Source organism: Euprymna scolopes, chromosome 30 (genome assembly GCF_053919585.1).
Source record: "Euprymna scolopes isolate OS-2025 chromosome 30, ASM5391958v1, whole genome shotgun sequence".
Lineage (NCBI taxonomy): Eukaryota > Metazoa > Mollusca > Cephalopoda > Sepiida > Sepiolidae > Euprymna > Euprymna scolopes.
This window is the reverse complement of record NC_136511.1, coordinates 24,361,417-24,388,584: the sequence shown is the minus strand read 5'-3', so window position 1 is coordinate 24,388,584 and position 27,168 is coordinate 24,361,417. Positions and strand designations below refer to the sequence as shown.

General features: G+C 33.1%; 1 protein-coding gene across 1 annotated transcript in view; it reads left to right on the top strand.

The window, feature by feature from the left end:
• The window catches only part of LOC145254717 (uncharacterized), a 281,182-nt gene that overhangs the window by 14,993 nt on the left and 239,021 nt on the right, over positions 1 to 27,168 (top strand). The window contains exon 2 of the mRNA XM_080113438.1: positions 20,036 to 20,579. Coding sequence (XP_079969564.1) covers positions 20,516 to 20,579 — 64 coding nt within the window. The 5' untranslated portion in view covers positions 20,036 to 20,515. The remainder of the gene's footprint in view (positions 1 to 20,035; positions 20,580 to 27,168) is intronic.

Sequence of the window (27,168 nt, the reverse complement as noted above, 5' to 3'; positions counted from 1 at the left end):
AAAATTTCCCCAACTCTATATCTGTGCCTAAATCAAAACGCGGATTCCATGAACAAAGCTTCTTTCTTAGAACTGCACGCCTGTGGAACTCTGTTCCGACTGCCTGCTTCCCACCGGACTACAACTTGGATGTGTTCAAGTCCAATGTTAACAAATTCCTAATGAACCGCCCCCTTAAGTAAACACTTCATCAAATCTCCACACTAACGTAATGTACTTGCAATAACCCTTATCCCTGAGTGGCTTCCGGGCCTTGATAAGTGGTGATCACTGTGTATATAAAAAATAACCCTCTAGCCGCCCTTTTATCGGATGCAAACAGATTAAAATGTTTTCTATATGTCGGAATACCCTTCATTCCACTTTTCCAATCTGTAGATAAAAATTCGTTGACTTTATAGGTTGAGAAGTATCCTCACACACACATACACACATTCTCACTTTTATAGATATATAGTTATTAAGGGCAAGATATCAATTTGTGGGTGTTGGTCTTGTAGTTTTTCAATTTTAGCTGTAAATCCGACATGCCATAACGTCTTGAAATATGCATAAAAAATTAGCGGACATTTTCCGAAAAACCTAATTGTATTTGAAAAAATTATCGCCCCACATCTACTATATAAACGGCACAACTTGTACATAAAGGACCCATCTTTTATATGAATGGCACAGAAAAAAAGCAAATCTATGATATAAAAACCACATCTAATATATAAAAGCACATCTAATATATAAAGGACGCATCTAATATATAAAAGAACACACCTATTATATAAAGGACACATCTAATACATAAAGGACACATCTTATATAAAAAAGGCACATAAATAAGCACATCTATTATATAAAGGCCACATCTAATAAATAAAATGTACAACTAATATATAAATAATAAATCTAATATATAAAAATCATTTTTTATATAGAAATGGGCACATCTAATACAAAAAGGGCACTTCTAATATAAAAAACGCGCATCTAATCCATAAAGGACACATCTTCTATATAAAGGAAAACTAAAAAAGCACTAATATATAAAGGACACATCTAATATATAAAAAGCACATCTCATATGTAAAAAGCACATCTATTATATAAAGGGCACATCTATATAAAAGTACATCTAATATATAAATGACACATCTAATATATAAAAAGGCACATTATACATGAATGAGCACATCTATAATATAAAGGGTGCATCTAATATATAAAAGGACACACTAAATATATAAAGGACGCATCTAATATAAAAAAGCACATCTAATATATAAAAGCCACACATGATATATAAAGGATACAGCTAATATAAAAAAGGCACATAAAATATATAAAAGCCACACATGATATATAAAGGACACATCTAATATACAAAAAAGCACATCTTATATATAAATGGGCACAACTATAATATACATCTAACATATAAAGGACATATCTACTATATAAAAAAGCACATCTACATACAAACGGCAAACGTTGGTACTACATCTAATGAGTTATATAGTCATAAAAGAGTGCTCAGTATCTTTGGTAGAACAAGTATGTTAAAAGGTCGCGTTTCCCAGGAATACCCCCCCAAAATATTTTGTGTTATGTTTTTTTTTTCATCCAAAGAAAATTGTATTTATTCATCAAATGTAATACGTAACGAATAGCGGCTGTGTGCACATGCAACCAGATTTCTTCTTTTTGTTTTATGTGATCCGGGCAAAGCAGGTTATTCCTGCTAGTATGACATGAATAAAAAGTTTTTCCCAGATATCTACTGAATAGTATTAGCTTATTGCGCTTTTAGTAAAAAAAGAAACAACATCTGTTGAATGCATTCCAGTTGCTGTCATTTAACCGTCGGGTGACCGTATTATGAAATTCCATATGCGTAACGTTGAAATAAGTCTATAGTACATTACCCGAAGAAAACAAAAAACAAAACAGCATTCATCCAATCTGTTACCAAAATTGGAATGCGCTTAATTCGAAAGGCAGTATGGATGGCTGCGCGGGAATCTTTTGTGAAACAAGGGTTGCGCAATACCGAACCAGACCTCACATGAAGCGGCATTGCTTGAATCTTGTGGCAACGAAAAGCTCCGGACCACTGGTAACAATGACGGGATACGAAGCACCTGCTATGCCCAATTGGTCACCCATTTACTACTGGCTAAAGTTCAAGATTACTTAACATGGACTGGTGTGTCAACGTGATCGTGCCTACCCTTTGTAAGTAGAAGACCTTGTCAATGAAAAATAATGTCACGCCTGAGATCCAAGCAAGCTAGATCTTTGGTAATATATATATATATATATATAGGGTGGGCCAAATCTGGGTCCTATCTTTAAATTTGAATAACTTCCACAAAATAAAAGTTAAACCCACCAAACTTTATGTGTGTGTAGACTGATCCTTTCGAGATTTTTTTTTAAATAAACAAAACAAATTTCGGCAGAAAAACACTTCTTAAAACTTACATGAAATTATGAATTTTAAAAATAGGACCCTTATTTTGGCCCACCCTGATGTATATTTTTTGCCATGTTGTTGTTTGAGCAGAGAATCAGCAAGTAGAAGTCCATTTGTTGTTTTTACGGTAGTTTTTAAAATCTCGGAATGGTGCGTTCAGTCACGTGGGATTCACCTTAAGATTTTTGTTCCTTAGAAGCGCTGGATGAGGTTGAATGAAAAGCTACCGTAAAATTAACAAAAATAAAGAAAAACATACTGAAGATGAAGTTTTCCTTCGAAATATATTTATGAATTGCAATAAAATTCCAAACAAAATAAATGTCTGTTTATTTTGTAATAATGCGTTGTTTTGTCATCAAACGTATATAATACGTATTTAATTTCATATATATGGATATTCTTCCGAAGTGGAAACACTACCGGAATATCTTATGAAAAAAACGAATTTAATCTTTACTCTCTTTCACGCTCCTTATTTGACCTGATGAAGTGGTCCCTTTGAATTAGGATTCCACTGAACCATATATGCACATATATAACCAATAATGTTTGCATAATAAATAAACTATATGCTAGGTCTGTCCTGCATTGAGCACTCTTTAATACACACGCGCAGTCATTGGATTTACTTCTAGGAGACGAATCTATACAAGCATTATATATATATATATATATATATATATATATATATATATATATATATATATACTTTGCAGTCGATTTAAATCAGTACCAACTTATGAGATGTGTGGTTACAGATTTGCCACAAGTATTTAATGCGCAGGTATTTTTCAGTGTGTATTCAATTTAATTAGAAAGATGCCAACAATAATTATATAATTAATGATATTCAGCAGGATAATTCATAATAACAATCATCCCCATCAACCTCATTTTCTTCATCATCAATCATGATTATCATCATTGTCGTCGTCGTCGTCATCATCATCATCATCATCATCATCATCATCATCATCATTATTTTCATCATCAATCATGATCATCAAGCATAATTACCATCCTCATCGTCATCATCATCATCATGATTTTCATCATTATCAATTATCATCATCATCATTATCATCACCATAATTTTCATTATCATAATCTTCATCATCATCAACTTTCATTAATCATCATCATCATAATCATCATCATCATCATAAATCATGATCATCATTATCATCATCATAAATCATCATTATCATCACCATTATCATCATCATCATCATCTTCATTACTATCATTAAGATCAATCATCATCATCATTATCTCCATTATTATCTTCATCATCATTATCAGGGAGGTGATGCTGACTGACCGTCTAGTTACGCCAAGTTTAAATCCAATTCGTTCCACAGAAAGATTTTCTTTTAAAGATCTGGCCTGTTCATGAGGATTCAATTTCTTTCTAGAAAAAAAAAAACTCTTATTTGAAAGATATCGGGGTAACGAATGCCAACAATTATCATCTGGTTCTTTGGAAGTCAATGAATAAATTACGACAATCTCCATAGCTCATTTAAATTTCCTAAATATAATTGGGGGAGCGGATAAACAAATAGGCCGAACTTTGGTAGAGGGCGTGCAAACCTGAATGGCAACCATGGTTTTCCTGTCGATAAAAAAATGAGCCGACATTAAAATGTCCGCACCCAAAGAGAACAATAGAAAAAACGTATATAAATTAAATAGAAACAATTAGAATAAGCGACAATTAAACTGTGATCTCTGACCTTATTTCCTCTCTTGTCAAAATGAAAATCATGTGTGACCTGGGGACAATTTATCAGATTAGCCTCTCGTTTGAGAAACGCACAAAAAGGACGCCATATTCAATAGCTTAACTGTCGTTAATAAAAGACAAAATGTATCTCCCTCCACACACACACACACACACACAGACACACACACACACAACACACACACATATATATGTATGAATATATGTATATGTATGTATATATATATGTATGTATATACACACACACTCACACATATATACATGACAATGTACGCGTCGCATTTATTTTTAACGATATATATCTCTACTATAATATAAAAAGAACTTTGTATGTATTTGTATGGGAGTTCGTTCCCTATGGACTCGAACACGACTGGGCCCATATTTATGAAATTTTAGACGAAGATACTTCGTATAACCGGTAGTGTTCTAACATAGGCTAATATCGGAATATGTTCAATGAGTATCGATAATCGATAATCGAAATAAGCCAACGAAAGAAATGGTAGGCGATTTTGGCTAAAGTTAACATCTTATACAGCCTAACATAACGAGTGCATTTGAGAAGTATTATTACCACCAAACCAAACCAAACCAAACAAAGTTTCATTAGCATCAAAAACCAACGAACCGGCATATAAACTCACCAGCATGTTCTTTGATATTACAGGGGCGCGTTGAAAATGATTGTTTCTATTTAGCACTCAGCTGAAGTATGATACTTGACTTTTGCATTTTAAACTTTAATTCAAACCAATGTATATAGAACATAATTTTATGAATAAAATCAATAGCAGCTTCTCTACAGTGCAATGTAGACTACAAGGTATTGTGGACTAAGTCATTATGATGCTTAGTTCTAGAGCAAAGTGTTCTAAAAGTATATATATATATATATATACTAGCAGGGAGACAATACTTGTGAGAACACTTTGCACCAGAACGAAGCATTATGAGAACTTACCAAGAAAATAAGTATAGAGCAGATACAGGCTCTTGTGGAAAAGAGGTTTCAGGAAGGAAAATCTACTATTATTATTTAAAAAAAACCTTAATAGTTAGGGCGTGGTGCATTATGACATCACAATGTATTTTGACTTTATGAAATCCATTGTACTGCAACAAATTTTTAAATAAATATTTATTTTTTCTTGAAAATGTTTTGTTGGGTCTACTCTTTTTGTCAGTTGATTTTCTTTTTTTTTTAATCTTTCTTTTTATATTTTTTTTTTTTACCGCTTCCTGTCACGTGACCTGTGTTACAATTTAGCGGTTTTCCTGCTAGATCTGGAGATTTCGTTTGAAATCTAGCGGGGAATCATAGAAAATCTGGAGATATTTTGCACCCACATACCCCCATTAGATTATTAAAAAAATAAAGAAAAGCGCTTGAAAATACTTTAAAACATAAAATAAACTCATTCATGTAAGTAAAAAGTAGCATTTATTGCCTTTGGTAACAATTATTTATTGATTATTTGTTTTGTATTTCACCTTTTTTTCGACTAATCATCCTTAAATCTCACTATAAAATCGATTTTTCCAAGAACATTTTAGGTGGGGGGTATTCCAACCTCCGAAGTTTAGTTTAAAATACGATCTAAAATTGTAAAAAGCAAGAAACAACAGCAAAGAAAAAACTTATACCAATACAGTAGAATTTAATTATCTACCAACCTAAATACTTTTAATATGCTAAAACAAAGTTTTTTTGTTTTTTATTTTTCTAATTTCAAAATATGTTGCACCATTATTGTGATGTTTAATTTGCAGTATATTTCAATTTAACTTTTATTATAAAAAGTTTGAGTTTATGATATGTTTCCTGCAAAAAAAATACCCTCTCTGAAAAAACAGGCAAAACTGGCTGATAAAATATGTAAGCCTTCTGGGAGCTAACCGCTTCAATATAATTACAGAAACATATAATGAGAAAACACGGAACATTTTATATATTGAATATACTATATTTATAATTTTTTATTGTGGGAAGTTAAAATATGGATGTTTTTCGAGCTGAATAAATATGTTACATTGAATAAAAACACGAAAAATATATCCAGTTTGGTAGAAAAGTAATTTATCTTGCCTTTGATAACATTTATTTGCTATATATATTTTTTGACAACATTTTTGAATCTATGTGTACAGTGATACAAACCCGTTTTTTCTTTGTCCGCGCTATTTTTAAAATGTTTTTTATTCAATTTTAAGGTTAAAATACACCCTCCCCATTTTAAGAATGTCTTTTTACATATTAACGTTATTATTACAACACGGATCACTCTCTGCATGAATACTATACTTTCACCTTACAATTTAATAAACAAAACATGGTACTTATGCAGAGAAGTTACTGTGCATAAATAACGCTATTAAGAAAGCCATTCTTAACTTGGGAAAGGGAGAGTGTTCTGTAACTATTTTATATTTTCACCTAACAATTTAATAAGCAAAAGATAGTACTTATGCAGAGAAGGTACAGTGCTGAAATTATACCGTTATTTAGAAAGCTATTCTTAACATGAGGAGGGAGTTTTGCATCTATTCTATACTTTCACCTAACAATTTAATAAACAAAAATAGATAGTACGTATGCATAGAAAGTACAGTGCTGAAATAATGTTATTTAGAAAGACATTCTTAACATGGGGATGGTATTTTGTAACTATTCTGTCCTTTCAACTAACAATTTAATAACAAAACATGGCACTTATGCAGAGAAGCTACCCCTCTGAAATAATGACATTATTATTTAGAAAGCCATTCTTAACATGGGGATAGGGATGTTTTGTAACTATTCTGGACTTTCACCTTACAATTTATTAAACAAAAGTTAAACTTAAAGCAGACAAGGAACAGTACTGAATAATTAACATTATTAAGAAAGCCATTCTTAACATGGGGAGGGAGGATGTTTTCTAACTATTCTGTACTTTCGGTGCTGATGCAGAGAGTGATCTGCGCTATTTTTTTAAATCGCATTTCCACGTTTAATTAAGGTTTTATCATTAAGATCGCAAATTATAAAAATATATTTAATAAAATAAAAATATTTTTCGTAACTGCGGGACTATTCGCCATTTCCGGTAGAAATTAGCCTTTCACGTGCACAACAAGTGGACGACTTTCGAATTACAACAGTTAACTTTATAATTAATAGATGGTTAAAAAAATCCCTTTTTTTAAAATTATATATATATATATATATATATATATATATATTGTACTTTAACCTTACAATTGAATAAAAAAAAACATATAAAACTTTAATTAAACTTGGAAATACGATTTAAAAAATAGCGCGGTCAGGTAAGTGCACTAGCGGGTTTGTATTACTGTACGCATAGATTCGAAAAAGTTGTCCATAAACAAATATATAAAAAATAAATGTTATCAAAAGCAAGATAAGTTACTTTTCTACCAAACTGGATATATTTTTCGTGTTTTTATTCAATGTAACATGTTTATTCAGCTCGAAAAAACATGCAATGTTTACCGATGTATTGGAAAATTCAAGACGGCGTCTGATTCTTTCTTTAACACGGTAAGTTTGGGAAAAGGTTTTATAAATAAAAACCCAGATAAAATACTGTTAAAACACGCTCAATATATGTTACCGTGACATAGATTGACATATATTCGGCGAATGTAGAGTCTGTGAACAAAGAGACGAAACAATAAACCATATAGTAAGCGAATGCAGCAAACTTGTCCAAAAGGAATACAAAACCAGGCATGACCAAGTGGGGAGGGTGGTACACTGGGAATTGTGTAAACGTCTGCATTTTGAGCGCACAGACAAATGGTACAAGCATACAGCTGCAACAGCACTCGAAAACGAGAACCACAAAATCCTATGGGACATGGAAATACAGACGGACAAACCCATCAAAGCAAGAAGACCAGATGTCGTAATAATTAACAAGAAAGAAAAATCCTGTCAAATCGTGGACTTTGCAGTCCCAGCTGATCACAGGGTGAGTATGAAAGAAAAAAGAAAAGGAGAAACGAAGCAAATACACAGAGCGCTAGCCAGAGAGTTAAAAGGGATTTGGATGATGAAGAAAGTCCAAATAGTACCGATAATAGTAGGAGCACTAGGAACAATTCTGAAACACTTCGAAAAAAAGAATGTCAAAAATTGGAATCAGAGGAATAACTGTACAATAAAAGTACAACGACTAACGATAATGAAAACGACTGAAATATTAAGGAAACCCCTTGAATACGGAGAATAATACGAGACAATATAACGAATAAGCGTTACAGGAAATGAAAAACACCGAAACTGCACATTTACAAGTTCTACACCACAATCATGCATCCCCCCATCACCGATCCCCCCCCAAAATGATACCAAAGGGCCGAGAAGGGTCAATAAGGACTGAAAGACCGAGGAGCGAGCGCCAACCAGACCTCGGCTGGAAAAGCGCAAAGAGAACTGGGACCTTGGGGAGGCTGAGTGCCACTTAAATTCCAGTATAAACCAATGCCCACTACTAGCGAGAAATCAACGGTAAGCGGCTGTTGCGATGATGCAAATTCATTTGCAAATGCTATCGAAGGAGGTGGAGAGCGCTGGACGTCTGGGAAGACTTGTTGTCACTCAGCTTCCTGAGAATACCACAGGTTTCCAATCAGATCGTTTGTTGACTTGTGTGAAAGCTCCATGTGAGCTAATGATGATGATGATAATAATAATAATAATAATAATAATAATAATAATAATAATAATAATAATAATAATAATAATAATAATGATAATACCTTTTCAAAGTGGTACATTGTTATTGTGTTACAAAATTTAAATATTAAAGAATAACGTTATATTTAAAATTTAATTTGCAAAAAAAAAAAAAAAAAGAATATCTCGGTTGAAAGTTGTGACTGACTTAATTCGTTTTTTTCTTTATTTCACTAATCTTCTCTTCTCTATATAAATAAAATGAACTCATTTTTTCCCCTCCGACTTTGACGTTTATAGGACTGCACCTGTATAGATTTGGTGCAGCCGTATCATTCACAAACTGAATCACGACATCTGCCGTATGTTATAGGGTTGTTACATATCAAGGATCTCGCTGATCACAGTTTCCTATATTCTGTCTGGTGAGAGTCCACTGTAAAAATCGGTTACATTTAATGGAAGTAGTAAAGTAAACTCTCTCTACCAAATTCATGCTACCACCGCCACTCACTTACACCGTACCAGAACGTTCACAGGAGACATTTAAAACCGATCACCGGTTAGAATTTATCTAAAAACTGGACTGTACTTACACTGAAACGAACCATGCTTACTTTGCCATTGGTTAGCATAAAACATAAACACAATTTATAAAGCATTTATTATAATAAAATTAGATTCAAACAGAACACAATCCGTTACCTGGAATTGAATTCACAATTACATTACTTCGATTTCGTTATAACCCGCGTGGTTAAAGTTTAATGAAAACCTGAATTGACATTTACGTGAAACGCACCAAACTTCCTTACTTACACAACCACAACTTTCGTTTCGCTCTTTCCTTACGTGCTTTTTTGCTTTCTTTCTTTCTTTCTTTCTTTCTTTCTTACCTTTCGTTGTGTTTTTGCTTTATGGGTGATGGTGGTGGGGGTACTTCCCTATCTTTATCTTTCCTTTCGGTCTTTCCTTCTTTCTTTCTTTTCTCTCCATTTTCTGCTCTTTCCATTGTTAAAACGAAACGAAACAACCGGATATTCCAGGTTTTACTTACACTCTATCACTCTACGACTATTACTTAAAAGTAGCATTTACTGCTTTTGGTAATAATTATTAATTGCTTATTTGTTGTGTTTTTCACCCTTTTTTTAGACTAACCATTCTTTAATCTCACTATAAAATCGCTTTTTCCAACTACATTTTAGGTGGGGGGGGGCATTCCAACCTCCGAAGGGGGTTTGTATTACTGTACACATAGATTCGAAAAAGTTGTCAAAATAAAAAAAAAATAATACATAACAAATAAATGTTCTCAAAGCCAAGATCAGTTACTTTTCTGCCAAACTGGATATCTTTTCGTGTTTTTATTCAATGTAATATATTTATTCGGCTCGAAAACCATACAGTGTTTACCGGGCGATGTATTCGAACATTCAGGAAGGCGTCTCACACCCTCTTTTACACCGTAAGTATAGAAAAAGGTGTTTCCCAATTCAATGTAACATGTTTATTCAGCTCGAAAACCATACAGTGTTTACCGATGTATTGGAACATTCGAGATGGCGTCTGATTCTCTCTTTAACACGGTAAGTGTGGGAAAAGATGTTGTAAATTTTGTATAGTTTTTTATTTATAACACCTTCTTCCATACTTACGGTGTTAATGAGGGTGTGAGACGCCATCTTGAATTTTCGAATACATCGGTAAACACTGTATGGTTTTCGAGCTGAATAAATATGTTACATTGAATAAAAACACGAAAAATATATCTATCCAGTTTGGCAGAAAAGTAACTTATCTTGGTTTGATAACATTTATTTGTTATATATTTGTTTTTTTTGTTTTTTCACAACTTTCTCGAATCTATGTGTACAGTAATACAAACACCCATTTTGTGTTTTATATAGATAAAGTACAATTGTTGAATGTTACTGTTTGGATTATATTCGTTGGGGGGCACTTAAATAATTAACAAAGATTAAAATGAAGCGAAATTTAAGTTACCGTTCCAGTTTTACAACAACCGTAAAACAGTGCATACTCAGCAAGTTTTATCGTATTTTATTTATTTTTTTTTCATAATTAATGATGGAAGTATTTTTCTGTTTATTTTCTTAACATCTGTTAAAAAAAAAATAAATAATTTGTACATTCTCTTGAAAAAAAGAATCAAACTTTTCTCTACTTTCACATGTGTTCCATTTTAACAAACTGAGCCACAGCAACGCGTGGCCGGGTACAGCTAGTAAAGAAATAAAATCATTATTATTAATACTTAGAATTTTAAAGAATTGCCGAAAAGAATCGCGACTCTGAGTAAAGTCGTTTTCTTGTTTATAACACTATTTTTTGCGGTAATGAACTTAGGTCGTTTTCGTAAGATGAAATATTTAATGAAACATGGGTATTTTTTAAGTAAATATTTTTTATAGATTTCTTTTAGTAAATATCTTTTTAGGTATAGACTTAAAAATATAGTTGCCAAAAAAACAAAACAAAAAAACTCTCGAAACTTCTGAGTATATTTGTTTCATTTTTTATTGCACGATTGTTTTACTATATTTTACGCTGACGACTTAGCTGATGCCCTGCGTCGAAGTAGCTTTAATCATCAGCAGCGGCAATTAGTCGTACATTGATCGTAGATAATCTGTAGTCGTACGTTTTTAGTGAAACCGTGTGTAATACTGTTTTAGAACGAGTTTTTCCATTGTAGCATCAGTTTTATGTCCAATGAAAATAGATATTTTAAGTTGAATGCTCCTGTTTTATATTAAAAATATATATAAAAAAACGGGGGCCTAACGTTCACAGGAAAAATGAGTTGGATAAATTACATTGAGTGCAGTGCCAGAAACGCTGAGAAAAAGGTAGGTTCTCTCTACTGTGCTAGAAACCTACTAAAGCCCGAAAGTATCCGGTACCTCTATAAGGCAACCATTCGCCTATGTATGGAGTATTGTTATCATATTTGGGCTGGTGCATCTGCTACTAGTCTCTCACTCCTAGACAGGGTTCAAAAGAGAGTCACCAACCTAATAGGTCTTGAACTGTCATCTAAGCTTCAGCCTCTGTCACATCGACGAAATGCAGCATCCCTCTGCCTGTTCTACAAGTATTTTAATGGTTAATGATCTGACGAAATGCAAGCACTTGTCCTTCCTTTGACGTAAGTACCCCGACAACCCCGACAAGCAGCAACATCCCACCCCTTCACAGCTGAAATCCCGAGATGCAAGACAGCCTTTTAGTCCAGTAGTTTCTTCCCCAGAACCGCTGGACTTTGGAATTCCCTTCCGAGTTTCTGCTTCCCCAACTGTACTAATATACAGAAGTTCATGTGTAACGTGAACCGACATCTTGCTGCCCAACTCCTCACAAAGTGCCCCTGTAGCATATGTCCCTGATAATAGCTCACTACAACAAACTGGCAATGTGCCTTGTTTGGGGTGAAATTGTAATACAAAAAAAAAAAAATTTTGCAAAAGTTTCATGGAATAATCTATAATTGATCTATACCAAGGACAGCTGTTAGCCTTTCTAGTTGTGAGTGTTCTATCTTGAAACTGAAGCTCACAAAAGATATACATCCAATCAGAAATTAGTCCGGCAAGTTTTGCAGACTTTGCAGTTCTCTCCAGAAAAAGAGAGAACTTGCCGATAGACTTAATTTTGATAGTGTTATGAAGAACTTTGCCGAAAGAAAAGCGCAAAAAAATTATTTATAAAATTTCTAACCTACTTTTTTAGAAATGTTTGCAAATTAAAAATAAATTTATTTCGAAATTTTTTAAAACGATTTTTTAAACATAGCTGAACGTTTACTATATTTGTTTGCGTAGCGAGCTAATTTTATTTTACATTTTTCTTATAATTTAAATTATACGTTTTTGTTTAGAAAGATATTTGGTTTTCGTTGTTTGCGTATCTAGTTTGAATACTCAGTAAAATTGATTTAACAATCGTGTTATACGTTTCTGTTTTAAAAAGTCTTTGGTGTTCTTTGATGACGGCTGTCTGTGTGCAGGAGTACTATCATAAGATGCATTGTAGAATAGATTGCACTGTAGAGAACGTAATGTTGATTTTCTCAAATTACTTTAATATTGGCTTGAATTAAAATTTAAAATCCAAAAGTCAAGTATCATGGTTCATTTGAGTTTAAAACAGAAACAAAAACAGAGATCAGTTCATCGATTTCAGTGTCTCAACAGAGATGTGGCAAATAACGATCTGGACATTTTTACGACCGAGGCATCTAAAAAGGCTGCACAAGGTCAATGATTTTGTTTTCAATTTTAACGCGTTAGTAGTTATATTTACCGGCTTAATACCACATCGAATTTGTTCCTAGGGGCTAAATTTTCTATATATCAAGTTTCAGGTCTATAGACAAAAAATTTAGAGAGGAGTTTGTTCCGCACAAAAACAGACATGGCCATATATATATATATATATATATATATATATATATATATATATATATATATATATATATATATATATATAAGAGCAAACAGTAAATAAAACATGTTAAAAACACTTTCAAAAAGAGTTAAACACATGTTTAATCTAAAAAGGAAACACTTGATAAGTGGATAGTCCTTAATCCGCGGAGTTTCGAAGAAATACTTTCGTTCTCATCAGAGGGTAGGAATTAGCAAAATGCGGGATCGGATTTTGCATACAAAAGTATTTAATGAAACTGCAAGTAAGTCAAAGATCTTAGGTGATAACAAAAAGTAAAACAGGGGGAATATGGTGAAGAAAAAGATGATTACACGTTAATGGATGATGAAAGGTAAATAATCCAATGATGGAAAACTCAAAAAAAAGAAATCCAAGAAAGTTAATTGAATTCCCATTCGCACAAGTAAAATCCAAGGAAATCACGTAATTGGAAGATGTCCAAAATAATCCAAAAGGCCGAAATCCGTGGAATAATTCATAAATATGTACAAGGAAAAGGGGGGAAATCCAATAATATTAATAAAAGAAAATTAAGATATGCTTTTCACACGGCTGCCGAGACATAATGTAATTAAGAAAGATCAGGGAAGAAGAAAAACTGTTTTATTAACTGTTTGCTCTTATTATAAGCTCTACCTCCTATTTGGTTTCATTGATCTTTTATATCTGGTTGAGATTACTTTATAAATATTAATTCTTTAATATTTATATTACATTTAAGTGTTTTCCATCTTGGATCATTTTGGTAAATGTAATTATACATTTTATTTCATATATATATATATATATATATATATATATATATATATATATATATATATATTTGCGAAAGAAAACCCGAATAACAAGACGCATTACGTAGGTATGACTTCCTTAGATTTCAAAACTTGATATTATGACCACAAAAGTACATTAAACAATAAAAAAAACAGCGTATGAAAACAACATTAGCGAATAAATACTGGGAACTCAAGGAAAGCGAGCATTCGCCAGTAGTCGAATGGAAAATAATAAGACAAGCTACCACTTGTAGGGACCTAGACGACCCATGTAGATTATGCCTTCATGAAAAATTTGTTATCCCGTACTTTAAAGAACCACAACATCTATTAAACTGTAGAAGAGAAATAGCAAACAACTGTGTTCACAAGATAAAATTTACTCTAGGATAGCGATACAAAATAGTTTTAAAACTAACAAAAACAATAGAAAATAAACAAATAAATAAATTAAATAAACATTAATATACATAAACGATCAATCATATATGTATGTATATAGATATATGTATATATATGTGCATATATGTATGTAAACATATATATATATTTATATATGAACTAACATTAATAATAAAAAAAACACTAACCTATATGATCTAAAACAGATGAAGTAATTAAAAGTCCGGGCTAAATAGAACACACATAAAGGAACAGGTCAAGCAGAGGTCAAATAGGCCTTTGTCCGATAAATGCATGCTCATTGGTTGATAGGAAGGGCGCGGTGGATACTAGAAAGCTGATTGGCTAACTAAAATCTCAATAGAAGATGCGCATATAAAAACGACAAACAACCACAGAATTCGCGCATGAGCCTGAAGAGTCCTAGAGTGGATGAAACGCGGAATATTCAGTGTAGCTTAATTCCCATATACATTTTATAACTTACTATATATATATATATATATATATATATGTGGGGGGGGTTAGAAAGTGATGTAGATAGAGATAAATACATGTTAGTGTGCTAGAACGTTTTCATCCTAAATGCTACGCACAATATAAAAATATGCATGAATAAAACTGAGGGTAATAGATAAATGAGGCCAATAATCTGATAAAAAAAACCCATAGAACATGATTAAATATGAGATTGGTGCAAAAATTATTTCGTGTTTTACGCTTAAGTTAAAAAAAAATCATAACTTCTTTTCGTAATAAACTTTATTATTCGAAATAAGAAGCATTAGAAGCGACACAAAATAAAAAGTTTATTCATCCCATTAGCGCAGAAATCCGGTGTTTTGGAAGCGAGGAAGTCATCTCGGCATTGAAGAACTTTACGCAATTATGCACAATGTAAAAATATGCATAAATAAAACCGAGGGTAATAGATAAATGCGACCAATAATCTAATTAAAAAAAACATATAAATGAATAATTAATTAAGAAACATTTTTTTTTAAATATGCAGATTATCACCGGTTTTATTCGTCGCTCCCATATCAATTACTGCGTATATTAAGAAGCTCGTTTGAATAACATTGAAATATAAAAACTGGGTTTTAACATCAATTTAAATGCGATGGAAGATAGATATATTATAAATTGTATCAAGTGTCATGTTTTTTACTTGCTTTTAAAAATATTTGTCACAATTTGGAGTCAGCGCCCTTTTTCATGACACGAGTGTTTAAAAACGTCTATGAAGAGTATTTCCATAGGAGTAATTAATTTCCCATGAATAAGCTTTCTTAATCAACCGTTTCATCAAGTATCATATTTGATGACTTAGTCGTAAAAATGCGCCAAACTTTTATTTCTCTATCTTTCTAATACGTAATGATTTTTTAAACGTAGGAATAACAACTTATCAAGACCCAGAGGCTACTCGAGGATAAAGGTTATTGAGTGTATAATAGTCAAGTGGATAATATGCTAGTAGTTGTTAGTAGCGAAAATATGGTAAATTGGATTCCTAAAGGGAACGGTTCATCAAGAATTTGTTAACGTTGCACTTGAAGACTACCAGATTGTAGTGAGCTGGAAAGTAGGCAAACGGGAGAGAGTTCCACAGGCGGGCAGTTTTAAGAAAGAAACTTTGTTCATGGAATCTACGTTTAGGTTTAGGCACAAATAAAGTGTGGGGGAAATTATCGATAGTGTGTTCATCTAAACGAGTATTTCTCGTGAAGTTTGGTGACGGGGGCATAGATTGAAGCTCAGACGAGCACTTGCTATGGAAATAAAGATAAAGCAAAGACAGACTCCCATATTCTCTTCTACGAGAAAGAGATCGCAAGGAAGGGAAAAGGGCATCCCCTACTAGGCTACGAAATCTATTTCGAACTCTGTCAAGGCAGCATACGCTTCTAACAGCTCCTGCCCATATATGGCAACTCCATCCTTGGACGTACCTGTGTTTTATATATAGAGAGAATTGAATCAGCAGACAGATATTTAATGGAGCGTAAAAGCATCCGACATTTTTCCAGCGAGCTTGGCAATAGATTTGATGTAAGTGTTCCATTTCAGATTAGGAGTAAATGTCAACCCCAGAAGCTTGTCAAAACATTTAGCACCTCCAAGACGAGAGCCATTCATTTCAATTGATGCCAGATGTGGATAATAACTTTGATGATGTAAAGATAAAAGCTTGGTTTTAGATGCATTAAATGTAATCAGGCACATCTTTCCTCCTTGTACAACGTGCTGAAGATCAGAGGAGAAAAAATCAGAGAACGGTCTTTGATATGTTGCCATAGATGGTAGTGTTGTCAGCATAAATGTCTACGAATGATCTTAGGATGTGATTTGGGAGATCATTGATATAGATTAGGAAGAGAGTTGGGACCAAGATGGACCCTTGAGGGACTCCAATATTATTACTGTGGGCTTTCGATTTCTGACCATCAACCACTACTCTTATGAACATATCAGAGAGAAATGATTTAATAACTGATTCACGACTTGAGGGCTATTCAACTCTTCGCTCACGTTGTGATGATGTGACACAAGAGTATGAAAGTGGAATTAGAAAAGCCAGTGCCCTCGAAGAAAGATACGGTGACCTGCAAAAAAAAGTGCTTGGAAGTCCCTCGGCATTCCTCGGTAAGGACAACCCAGGCAATTAGCACTAAGGTAACTGACGAGGAAAAACCCGGGAGAGATGACCTCCTAGAACTGCGTAGAACCAGGGATGTTGCTCATCTCATCAGGCAACAACACATCTGAGCCATGGCATAGAAAAAAGCCACTCGAGTTAATGGAATAGTTAGTTAAATGATGGAAAATATCATGAGAGGAGTGTGAACAATAGATAGAGATGAATTAAAATAACGGCTTGACATGTATTTGTTACTCTTGGGCTTGGAGATGACTATATTGTAGTCAGCAGGAAAGCAGCCATGTGATATTATGATCCACCGATATGAAGTTCTTCGAAAAGAAGATTTTATGTTATTAGTTTTAGATGGAATTAAAGTTTTTGGTACTTATACAGTTTATGCCCCAATCTTAGGTAACCTCGCGCTAGCATCTTCCGGTATATTACATACTCAGACGGAAGTTAACGAAGCAGTTATCCAATCAGTGGTCAGAAGATAACAGGTTTTTGTTAAATTCACGCAATATTTAAAAAAAAAAAAATTGAAGCATATTTCTAACACACTATATCGACGTTAGATAATCCCATTCTCTATGTTAAGAACGGCTTTCTAAATAAAAAAGTTATTCTTAATATGTGGAAGACACCTTGTTTTTTTTTTTTTTTTTTTTTTGTATATAGGGCGTAATCACGTTTACATAGTGGTTCCCGTAAGACCACCAAAGTTAAGAAACGCTGAACCCGGTCAGTACCATGTGAGTGATCAATTTGGGAATTCCAGGCGTTGTATTTAAGAAAAGGTCAACACCTCCCTGCAAGAGTTTTATGCCTGGTTATTACCATGTGCTGCATGTAGGAGAGCGTCGGCATTACTGTAGCCTTTGTTATTTTCATATTTCAGTACTGACTCTGGATTGTGGATGTAGAATTTATGTGTATGTATGCATCCATACTGTTGTTTGCATAGTTTCCAGGGTAATGCCTTCTCCATACAGTTGTCTCCGTTCTAGTAATTTTTTTTTTAGATTTGTGTGCTGCACTCATAGGATTTATTGTTTCGTCTCTTTAGCTACAGAATTTGCATTTACTGTTGTTTTTTTTTGTCATGTCGAAAATTCTAACATATTCAAAAATTACGAAAATTCATCGAGTAGAACAACTGCTATCGTGTTTTATTTAAAAAAAAATGTCCATCGGTATGGTCTGAAAAAAAATCCGTGATTAAACTGTCCAAAGGGACATAAGTATTTCCCCTATTTTCACAATCTTCCAAATATTCATATCTGGAGAAAATGCAATTTTCCCAAATTTTCTGTAAAAATAACTATAAATTCTTTTCTACTTGATGAATTTTCGTAAGTTTTGGATATATTACTATTTTCGACATGACAAGTAAGTACTGCTTAGAATGACACATTAAAAAAAAGATCTATTGACTCTATTTTAACAAGCACCATCATATTTACTATGGTTTCCAAGTTTTGTATTTTGTGAACACGGGGTGGCTAAACTCGAAGATAACCTTTGGTAGTTTAACAGACGATGCTTTTTTTAGAGGAAATTTTCAAGTTAAATTAATTTTTAATGAATTTTTTTTTATTTATTAGGTTGATAGGTGAAAGTACAAAATAGTTAACAAAGCCCACACTAAAAATGAGTTTCTAAAAATTATATTATTTTATCGCGGAACAATAAGTGTAGACACGGCCAAAAAATGGAAAAATATACATGTTTTTTTTTTTTTAAACGAATTAAAATCTATTAAAATCCATAATTCTTGAGCCACTTTTTTCCAGAAAGGTAAAAGTCTGAATTTATCATATGAAAAGAAGAATAATATACATATTTTCTACTATTTTTAATAGAATTTTGAATTTAAAATTTTCAAAAACCACACAATTCATCGCCATTGTTGTGTCAATCGATAAAACATTTAAATATTTTTTTAAAAAGATTTTTGCACCAAATAATTTTTCCGTCTAAATAAGATTTAGGACGATTTGCTATAAGAATACCCAAGAATATTACAATATAAGTACTTGAATTTCAAATAATACTATTTTTTTAATAACTCTATAGAGTGGCGTAGCGAAATAAAAAAAACACACACATAATGTTTGTTTAAAATTAAGTACGGCGGTCTGGATAGGACTAAATAAACTATATTTGGCCATGTATATTTAACGTTTGATCTGACGATTCATAAGCGATATATATATATATATATATATATATATATATATATATATATATATATATATGTGTGTGTGTGTGTGTGTGTGTGTGTGTGTATGTGTGTGCATATAATCGCAAGCTACCCAGAGTTGTTCGGTCGTATAATACGCTTTAATATCCTATTTTAATTATTAGCGCTCTCATATGTATTATTGCAGAGACAATAGTGCTGTTCGATCAAGGTTCCGTACGATATTATATTTATCGGAGATTCAAACCTGCAAAAAACAAAGGGTTGCATGTTTGCATCCGTGTAATTTGTGTTTTTGTGGTCATATTGATTTGGACTGATGTCTAATTTATTTGAGGGATTTTAATATTTTGAAGAAGATGACTTTTGCAATAGTTTGCAATAGTTTGCAAAGTTTGCAATAGTTTGCAATAGTTTGCAAAAGTTTGCAATAGTTTGCAATAGTTTTCAATAGTTTGCATATACATAAAAATACAAAGTTTGCAATAGTTTGCATATACATAAAAATACAAAGTTTGCAATAGTTTGCAATAGTTTGCAAAAGTTTGTAATAGTTTGCAATAGTTTGCATATACATAAAAATACAAGCTCATCTCCGAAATATCTAAATTATTTCCTTCTATATTTCAGACCCTGTTGATATATGTTCGTTCCACGAAGACTTTTCTCCAACGAGGACAGCTGCAATTAAAATATAGAAAAGAGCAACGAGAAGCCGGGGATTGAATCACGAATAACTCTGAGTAATCGGTTGAAAATCTTACTGTGATTGCAATTCACTTGGGATGTGAAAAGGCAAAAGGCAGTAAAAAAAAAAAAAAAAAAAAAAAAAGAACTAAAAAAAAGAGAAGGTAACGAACCGGGCACTATTAAAACTGTCGCTTTCTGTCGACGCCCTCGTCGGCCACTTGTTAAAAATAAACGGTTATCCAGTCAAGTTGTGAAACGGATTTTACAGACGACAGGACAACCGGCCTTCGGATCTCAAACGTTATTTTACCAGGCGTAAATTTTTGAAACGATCTCACTTTCAAAATATTTTTCATTTTCAGTAAAAAAAAAAACAAAAAAAAACAACGTATTTCCAAGGTTTTTATTCACAATATTGAAATGAAGACACTGGTGTTTGGACAATTTGTTGTCTGTATCCTTTTGGGAGTGACCATTGCATCAGGTAAGACTTTGTCAATTTATTTTTCTTTTATATACTTTAGTTTGTTAAATTTTTAGCAGGCCACACAACGTTGCCCGGCTTTAAAATATACTTAAATATGGTATTATACAGCTTTCGTATTTATTATTTTTATAGAGCCAATTCTATATTGATTATCATATTGTACCTGATGTATATCCGTGATTTCAAAAGTACAAAAATACATGACTTATGTGCCATCAGCATGAATCGAAACCAACACCGTTAGCTCTCCTGCGTCTTTTGCTATAATTCTGACATAAAGGTACACACTTATAAAAACTTTAAAATTGACCGAATTAAACGTATAAATGTATATTTGCGCATGCGTAAAAATATAAACTCGTTCGACTTATAGCTGTCATGTTGCAAATTTTTAATTTTGACTTTAGCTATTTTTCGGCTTAAAAAAAAGCCGATTAACTTATCTATCTATATATCTATAAAAGTGAAATTGTCTGTGTGTGTGTCTGACAGTTTCATTTTTAAGATATATAGATATATAAGCTAATCGGTTTTATTTTAAGCCGACAAATATGTACATGTGTGTGTATTTCCCTACAAAATTACTTAGTCAATTTTAGACAACAGACTCGAGATTATACATGAGGGGTATTGAGATATAGAAAAATCTTTTTTAATCGGTGTTCGGCCAGAAATTTCGCAGTAAAGCGGTCAAAGTTCAGAGATTTGACGCTTGAAAATTCTACCAAATTCCTCTGATAATTTTGGGACTAAACACTTGAAATATTAGATGTAAGTTCGTTTGACATATATCATTTTTTTTTTAATTTGAGCCCAAAACAATAAATATAAAATGGTCCAAATTGGGGTCAAAGTTAAAAAAATTGACCTTTCAGCCAATTTTGTGTCTAAATATGGGAAATTTTACATAAAGTGTATTCAAACATAGGGCAAAATTTTTAATCGTTAAAAAAAAAATCTGACCTTTACGGTTTCTAGCAAACTATTCAGCAAATGTTGTGTCTAAATATTTGAAATTTACAAGCAGCAAACGTTTTAATCAGTTTTGGGGCAAAAATTTGGTTGCCAAGAGGTCAAAGGTAAAAGACTTGGCTTTGCAGACTACCAAACTTGCCGCATGTCTGAATACCCGTTATGTATAAATTTCAAATGTTTAGACCCCAAATTGGCTGAGTAGTTTGCTAGACACCGCAAAATGCAAATCTTCCTGACTTTGGCCCCTTGGCAGCTCAAATTTTCGACCCAAATCAGTAAAAAAAAAAGCTTGCCCTATCTCTGAATACCTTTTATGAAAATTTTTATATGTTTAGACCATAAATCGGCTGAGTAATACCGTAGAGACCGCAGCGGTCAATTTTTTGTTTAATTTGGACCCCCGATTTTTACCTCTTAACATTTATTTTTTTTAGCTCAAATCAAATTAAAAAAGCTGATCCATATCCAAATAACCTCCATTTATATTTTCAAGTGTTTAGACCCAAAATTGAAGAAGGAGTTTGGTAGTGTTTTCAAAGGTCAAATAGATGAAATTTGACGCCTTGACAACAAAATATTTCGCTAAAAACCGATTAAAAGATTTTCCCAAATCTCAATAATCTTTATGTCAAATCTTGAGTCTCTAGACCGAAAATTGACAGGGATATTTGGTAGAAAATGTACACATATTCAGACAAACAGACAGACATTTTCACACACACACACACCCACACCCACACACACACACACAAATATATATATATATATATATATATATATATGTGTGTGTGTATATGTGTATATGTATCATTGAAAATCAATTCAAATTCTGAAAAAAACATTAAAAACCTGTTAAGAAAGTATACAGAATTTTTAATTATCCGACAAGGAGCACAGGTAAAACTTGAAAGACCTTTTTCCACGGAGTTTCGAAAAATGCATTTCGTCTCATCAGGGGAAAGAAGTTTGCAAAATATACAATTTTGCAGATAAATGCATTAAAAGCACCTACAAAGATGAATTTAATCATATTTTCATAAAAAAGGCTTTGTATCAGTTTGTGAACATTTATAAAGTTTCATAATGATTATGAAAGCAGAAACAAGAAAAAAAAAAGTAGAAATATAAAGGTATATGGTAAAAATACATACAAAAGATGGTAAAATTCAGGAAGGACAGGTTTAACCCAATAAAATGCATTGATAATCCATATGAACAGAGTTACAAATGCCAAAGATAAGTTTATGCGTCAGGAAAATACATCGACTCACAGAGAAATAAAAATCGAGTTTTTCAAATATAAAAGAAAAGGGCAATATGGAGGTAAGTAATAGCAACACCATTTCAGTTATATGAAGGGAAAAGGGGAAATATATATATGAACATTATCAACCAAGCCCCAACTCCTGTCCCATCATTTTTGCGTCCCTATGCCTGTTTTACAAGTATTTTAATGAAATGTGCTACATTTTTAATCTCTATGCGTAAATATTTTCAGTATCTGTCAATCAGCATAATCCCTCCCCTTCAGAGGTAACTAGATCTCCCAAATCATTTTACCGTAATAGTTTATTTCTTAAAACTGTTAATCTTTGGAATTCCGTCCTTGTTCCTTGTTTCCCTTATTGTTCCAGTCTCTTAACCAAATCCGTTCTGACCTATTCGTCTTAGCATTGTACTGTTCTTTCGAGATCTGCTAATTACTTTCATTTCAGTTGTAACGTTGCCCGGGAACGTGGTGACAATTATTACATCACATAGTATTTTTGATAAAATATTATTTCGGAACGTAGGAGCAACACTTAGTTGAAAAAAAAGTTCTATATATTTCTATTTCCAATAAAATTTTATTTCTTATACAATGGGGTAAAACTTGCGGAGAATGCGCTGTTTTACGGTTGTTGTAAAAATAGAACGGAAATTTAAATTTCGTTCTGTTTTAAATTTTTTTTAATTGTGCCCCCCCCCCTAAACGAAAGTAATCGAAAGAATAAATTTCAACAATCGTACTTTTTATAAAAATAAAATTTTATTTACAAAAACGAAATAATTTAATTTTTAAACGGGGGAAAAATCAATTTGGTATACCTTTTTGGTATTTTTATTTTTTCATAAGTCTAACTCGCCGTTCACATTGGATATGTCATCCTTTATAGATTTTCGTGTATGCTTACAACGAATAAATAACCCAGCTTCCCCATGTTAAGAAGGGCTTTCGAAATAGACGCATCCAACCTCCCCATATAAATAACGAATTTGAAATAGACACCCCAAACCTTGTCAGCATACCCGAACACCTTTACAAGTTTACATGTCGAATGTGAACGGTGAGTTGGACGTAATGTAAACATGTATCAAATTTAAAACTGAACGAAATTGAAATTTCCCTTCAATTTTTAAAACAACCGTAAAAGAGCATTCACCGCAAGTTTTACTTACACTGGCATCAGCACAACAAAGACACACATTAAAAGGAACTTTCACTAGTTTATTTACATCAAACGTCCTGCAGAAATATTTTTTTTCTGCAGGTTCGAACAAGAAGACTACAGTGTACGTGTGGTTGGAACAGTCGTGTTTTGATATTCCTCGCCGAAACCAGAATTCGCTGAATCTTAAAGTACCTATTTACTATGCCTCCCCACGGGACAGAGTTAGACACCAGGGTCGTTTTTTAAGGTGGAGAAAAGGTACAAAAATAAAAAAATTGTCTCAGTCGTGAAGGACTGATCCTCCACCGAAAGAGAACAAGAAATGGAAGTGCAGCATCTGAAGAACAGATACTACACTTTGATCTTGACCAATGGTTCAACTGCGGATCGGTGAGGGTGCTCGCTTTGACGCAAGATGCAGGCAACACCTCCAGACGTGGCTACCTAAAGACAAAACCTGTTAACTGAAAAATTACGTCATCCGCTCGTAGCGGTATGTAGGCATGAGATCGCGTTTCTGTTTGTACATAGTTTCTTTTCTTAAAGAGAGAGAGAAAGAGAAAAATGGAGTGTGTGTGTGTGTGTGTGTGTGTGTGTGTGTGTGTGTGAGAGAGAGAGAAAAAAATATTTGGATATGTGCATTAGGATAGTAAAGTTTCATTAAACAAAATATAGCAAAGTAAGTGAGACAATTTTTTTTAAGAGCAGATATTAAAAACTGCAGCGAAGAATACAAAAGAACTTCAACTCGCTTCTTCTTTATAACAACGACATTTATGCCTTGATAGGGTTCAAAATAGACTTCCTGGCCTGGTGGGAGATGTCCTTTTCTCTTCGCTGCAACCTCTATCTCACAGAAGAGATGTTGCGAGTTTGTCTCTGCCTTATCGTTATTTTCATGGAAAGTGTTCAACTGAGCTTCAATCTATGGTCCCCCCTCGTCAAACTTTCACAAGAAACACTAGACTAGCTGAAAAAATTATCAATAATTTTCCACACTCTTTATCTGTGCCTAAACCTAAACATAGATTCCATGATCAAAGCTTCTTTCTTAGAACTGTACGTCTGTGGAATTGTCTTCCGTTTTCCTGCTTTCCAGCTGTCTATAATATGGTTGTCTTCAAGTCCAACGTGAACAAGTTTCTGATGAGCCGTTCCACTTAAGTTAACAAATTTACCGAACTTTCATTACTATCGATTACTATATTGTCCTTTTGACTACTCTACACTCTTTAACCCTTATCCTTGAGTGGCCTATCGGCCTTGATAAGTGGTGACGCCTATGTAAAAAAAAAAAAAAATTAAAAAAAAAACATATAAATCAGATTTTTTCATATAACTTTCGAAATCATTTCATATATTGTACTAGTCTACATTAAATATCCCCGATAATTTGAATTTCTTCATAAAGTTATCTTTTCTTTCAAAGGGAAACACTTTGAATATTTTATTTGCTATAAGTTTTAAAAATACAATGTAACAAATATTGTGAAAATAGCAGTCGTTGGACACCCTTCATCTACAATAAGTTATTTGAATTTACTACTTTGGGTTAGGATCATTGCAGTTACCACAATACCGCATTTACTCCAGGCGGCTATCGTACCTAAAGTGTTTACAAATTCAATTTTATTCTTCATAAATATAACATTTTATAAATTTATTGCCAGTCGGGGGCAGAGCAAAAACATAACAAGAAGACGGAAAATATTTTTATAATACTCGCTAACCCTTTTATAAAAACACTGGTCGACAAAAACTTCGTTGTCTGCGTTTTTTTTCAGCTAATTAAGGGCAAATCTGAAGTACCAAATCCAAAAATCACAGTTTTTCTTCACATGTACGCATGTGTAGAGCATTTTAGAAGATGGTTGGAGTAAAATGCCATGTTCAAATAATTGTTTTGATTGGGAATGATTATTTTAAAGACAAGAAATAGTCAGGTCTGATATTTTTAGGTGATTACATCGAAAAGAGATCAGTTTGAAGCCATAAAACCTCTAAATCTTCCAAATATTGATGTTTAACATGCACGTAGAAGGGTTGGACTGTACGCGAGAAATTCGTCCCTTGCAAAGCAGAAAGGTTATCAGCGACTCTCTGGTGGACAGACACAGATTGTTCGTCACTGCTGCACATCACACTCAGCTTAATCAAGCAGTTCATAAGGCTCTGAACAAGGATGATGATTGATTCACTTACTTGTGTCAGGCTTTTCCTTGATTGACTATATAGAAGTTAAAAGTTGGCATTTTTGACGGTTCTTAGATCCGGCAGTTCATCAAAAATGCAGACCTCGAAAACTTAATGTATGAAATGAAACCGGAAGCGTGGAAGACACTTGTGCTGGCAGTGAAAAACTTTTTTGGTCGCAATAAGGTCACAAACTACGCAGAACTTGTCAACAACATGCTGATTACTTTCAGGATCCTAAGCTGCGACATAAGCGTCAATATACCTAACCTGTTTTCACACATGGATCGGTTTCCTGAGACCCTGGGTTCAGTGTGTGACGAGCAGGAAAAGATTTCATCATTACCTGAAAGAAATGAAGACCAGCTATCGGGTCGCTGCAACGCAGTTATGATAACTGACTATTGTTCGAATCTGAAGAGAGACCCCCCCTGCTGCTGAGCATTCAAGGATTTCGAAGAAACGGAAGATTAAGCTCTTAAGTTTGAACAATGCTGAAGCAACATGCAATTTACGTGAACTTACCTTTATCGATGTTCACGATTCAGTTTACAGTAATCGAGGATTCTATCAGTTAATCAATATATATGTTGTTTCGGAAACATTTTTTCTCTTAAAAACATATTTAGGATTCGTGTAAGCAAAAATCAGGTGGTAATGCAACAAAATGTAATCAGCTTTTGTCATAAGGTGTGATTTTTTTTTTAAATCCACAAAACACAAAAACCTAATTTGATTTAGTGGAACATGATGCAATTTTCTGGTTCAGCAATGCAAAAATTATCTAAATCAGTTGTTGAAATGTATCCATCAATCAAGAAGTAAAAGAAAAATAAAAAAAATTACTTCCCAGTGCAATTGACCGTCCCTTGTTTTCTGCATTGTTTAGAACCAAAAAGAAAGCAGGTCAATCATTTGCTTAGTGAGAGAAAAAAAGAGGATGGATTGAGAGTGTACGGTTAAACTTCAATATATTTTGGGCGTTG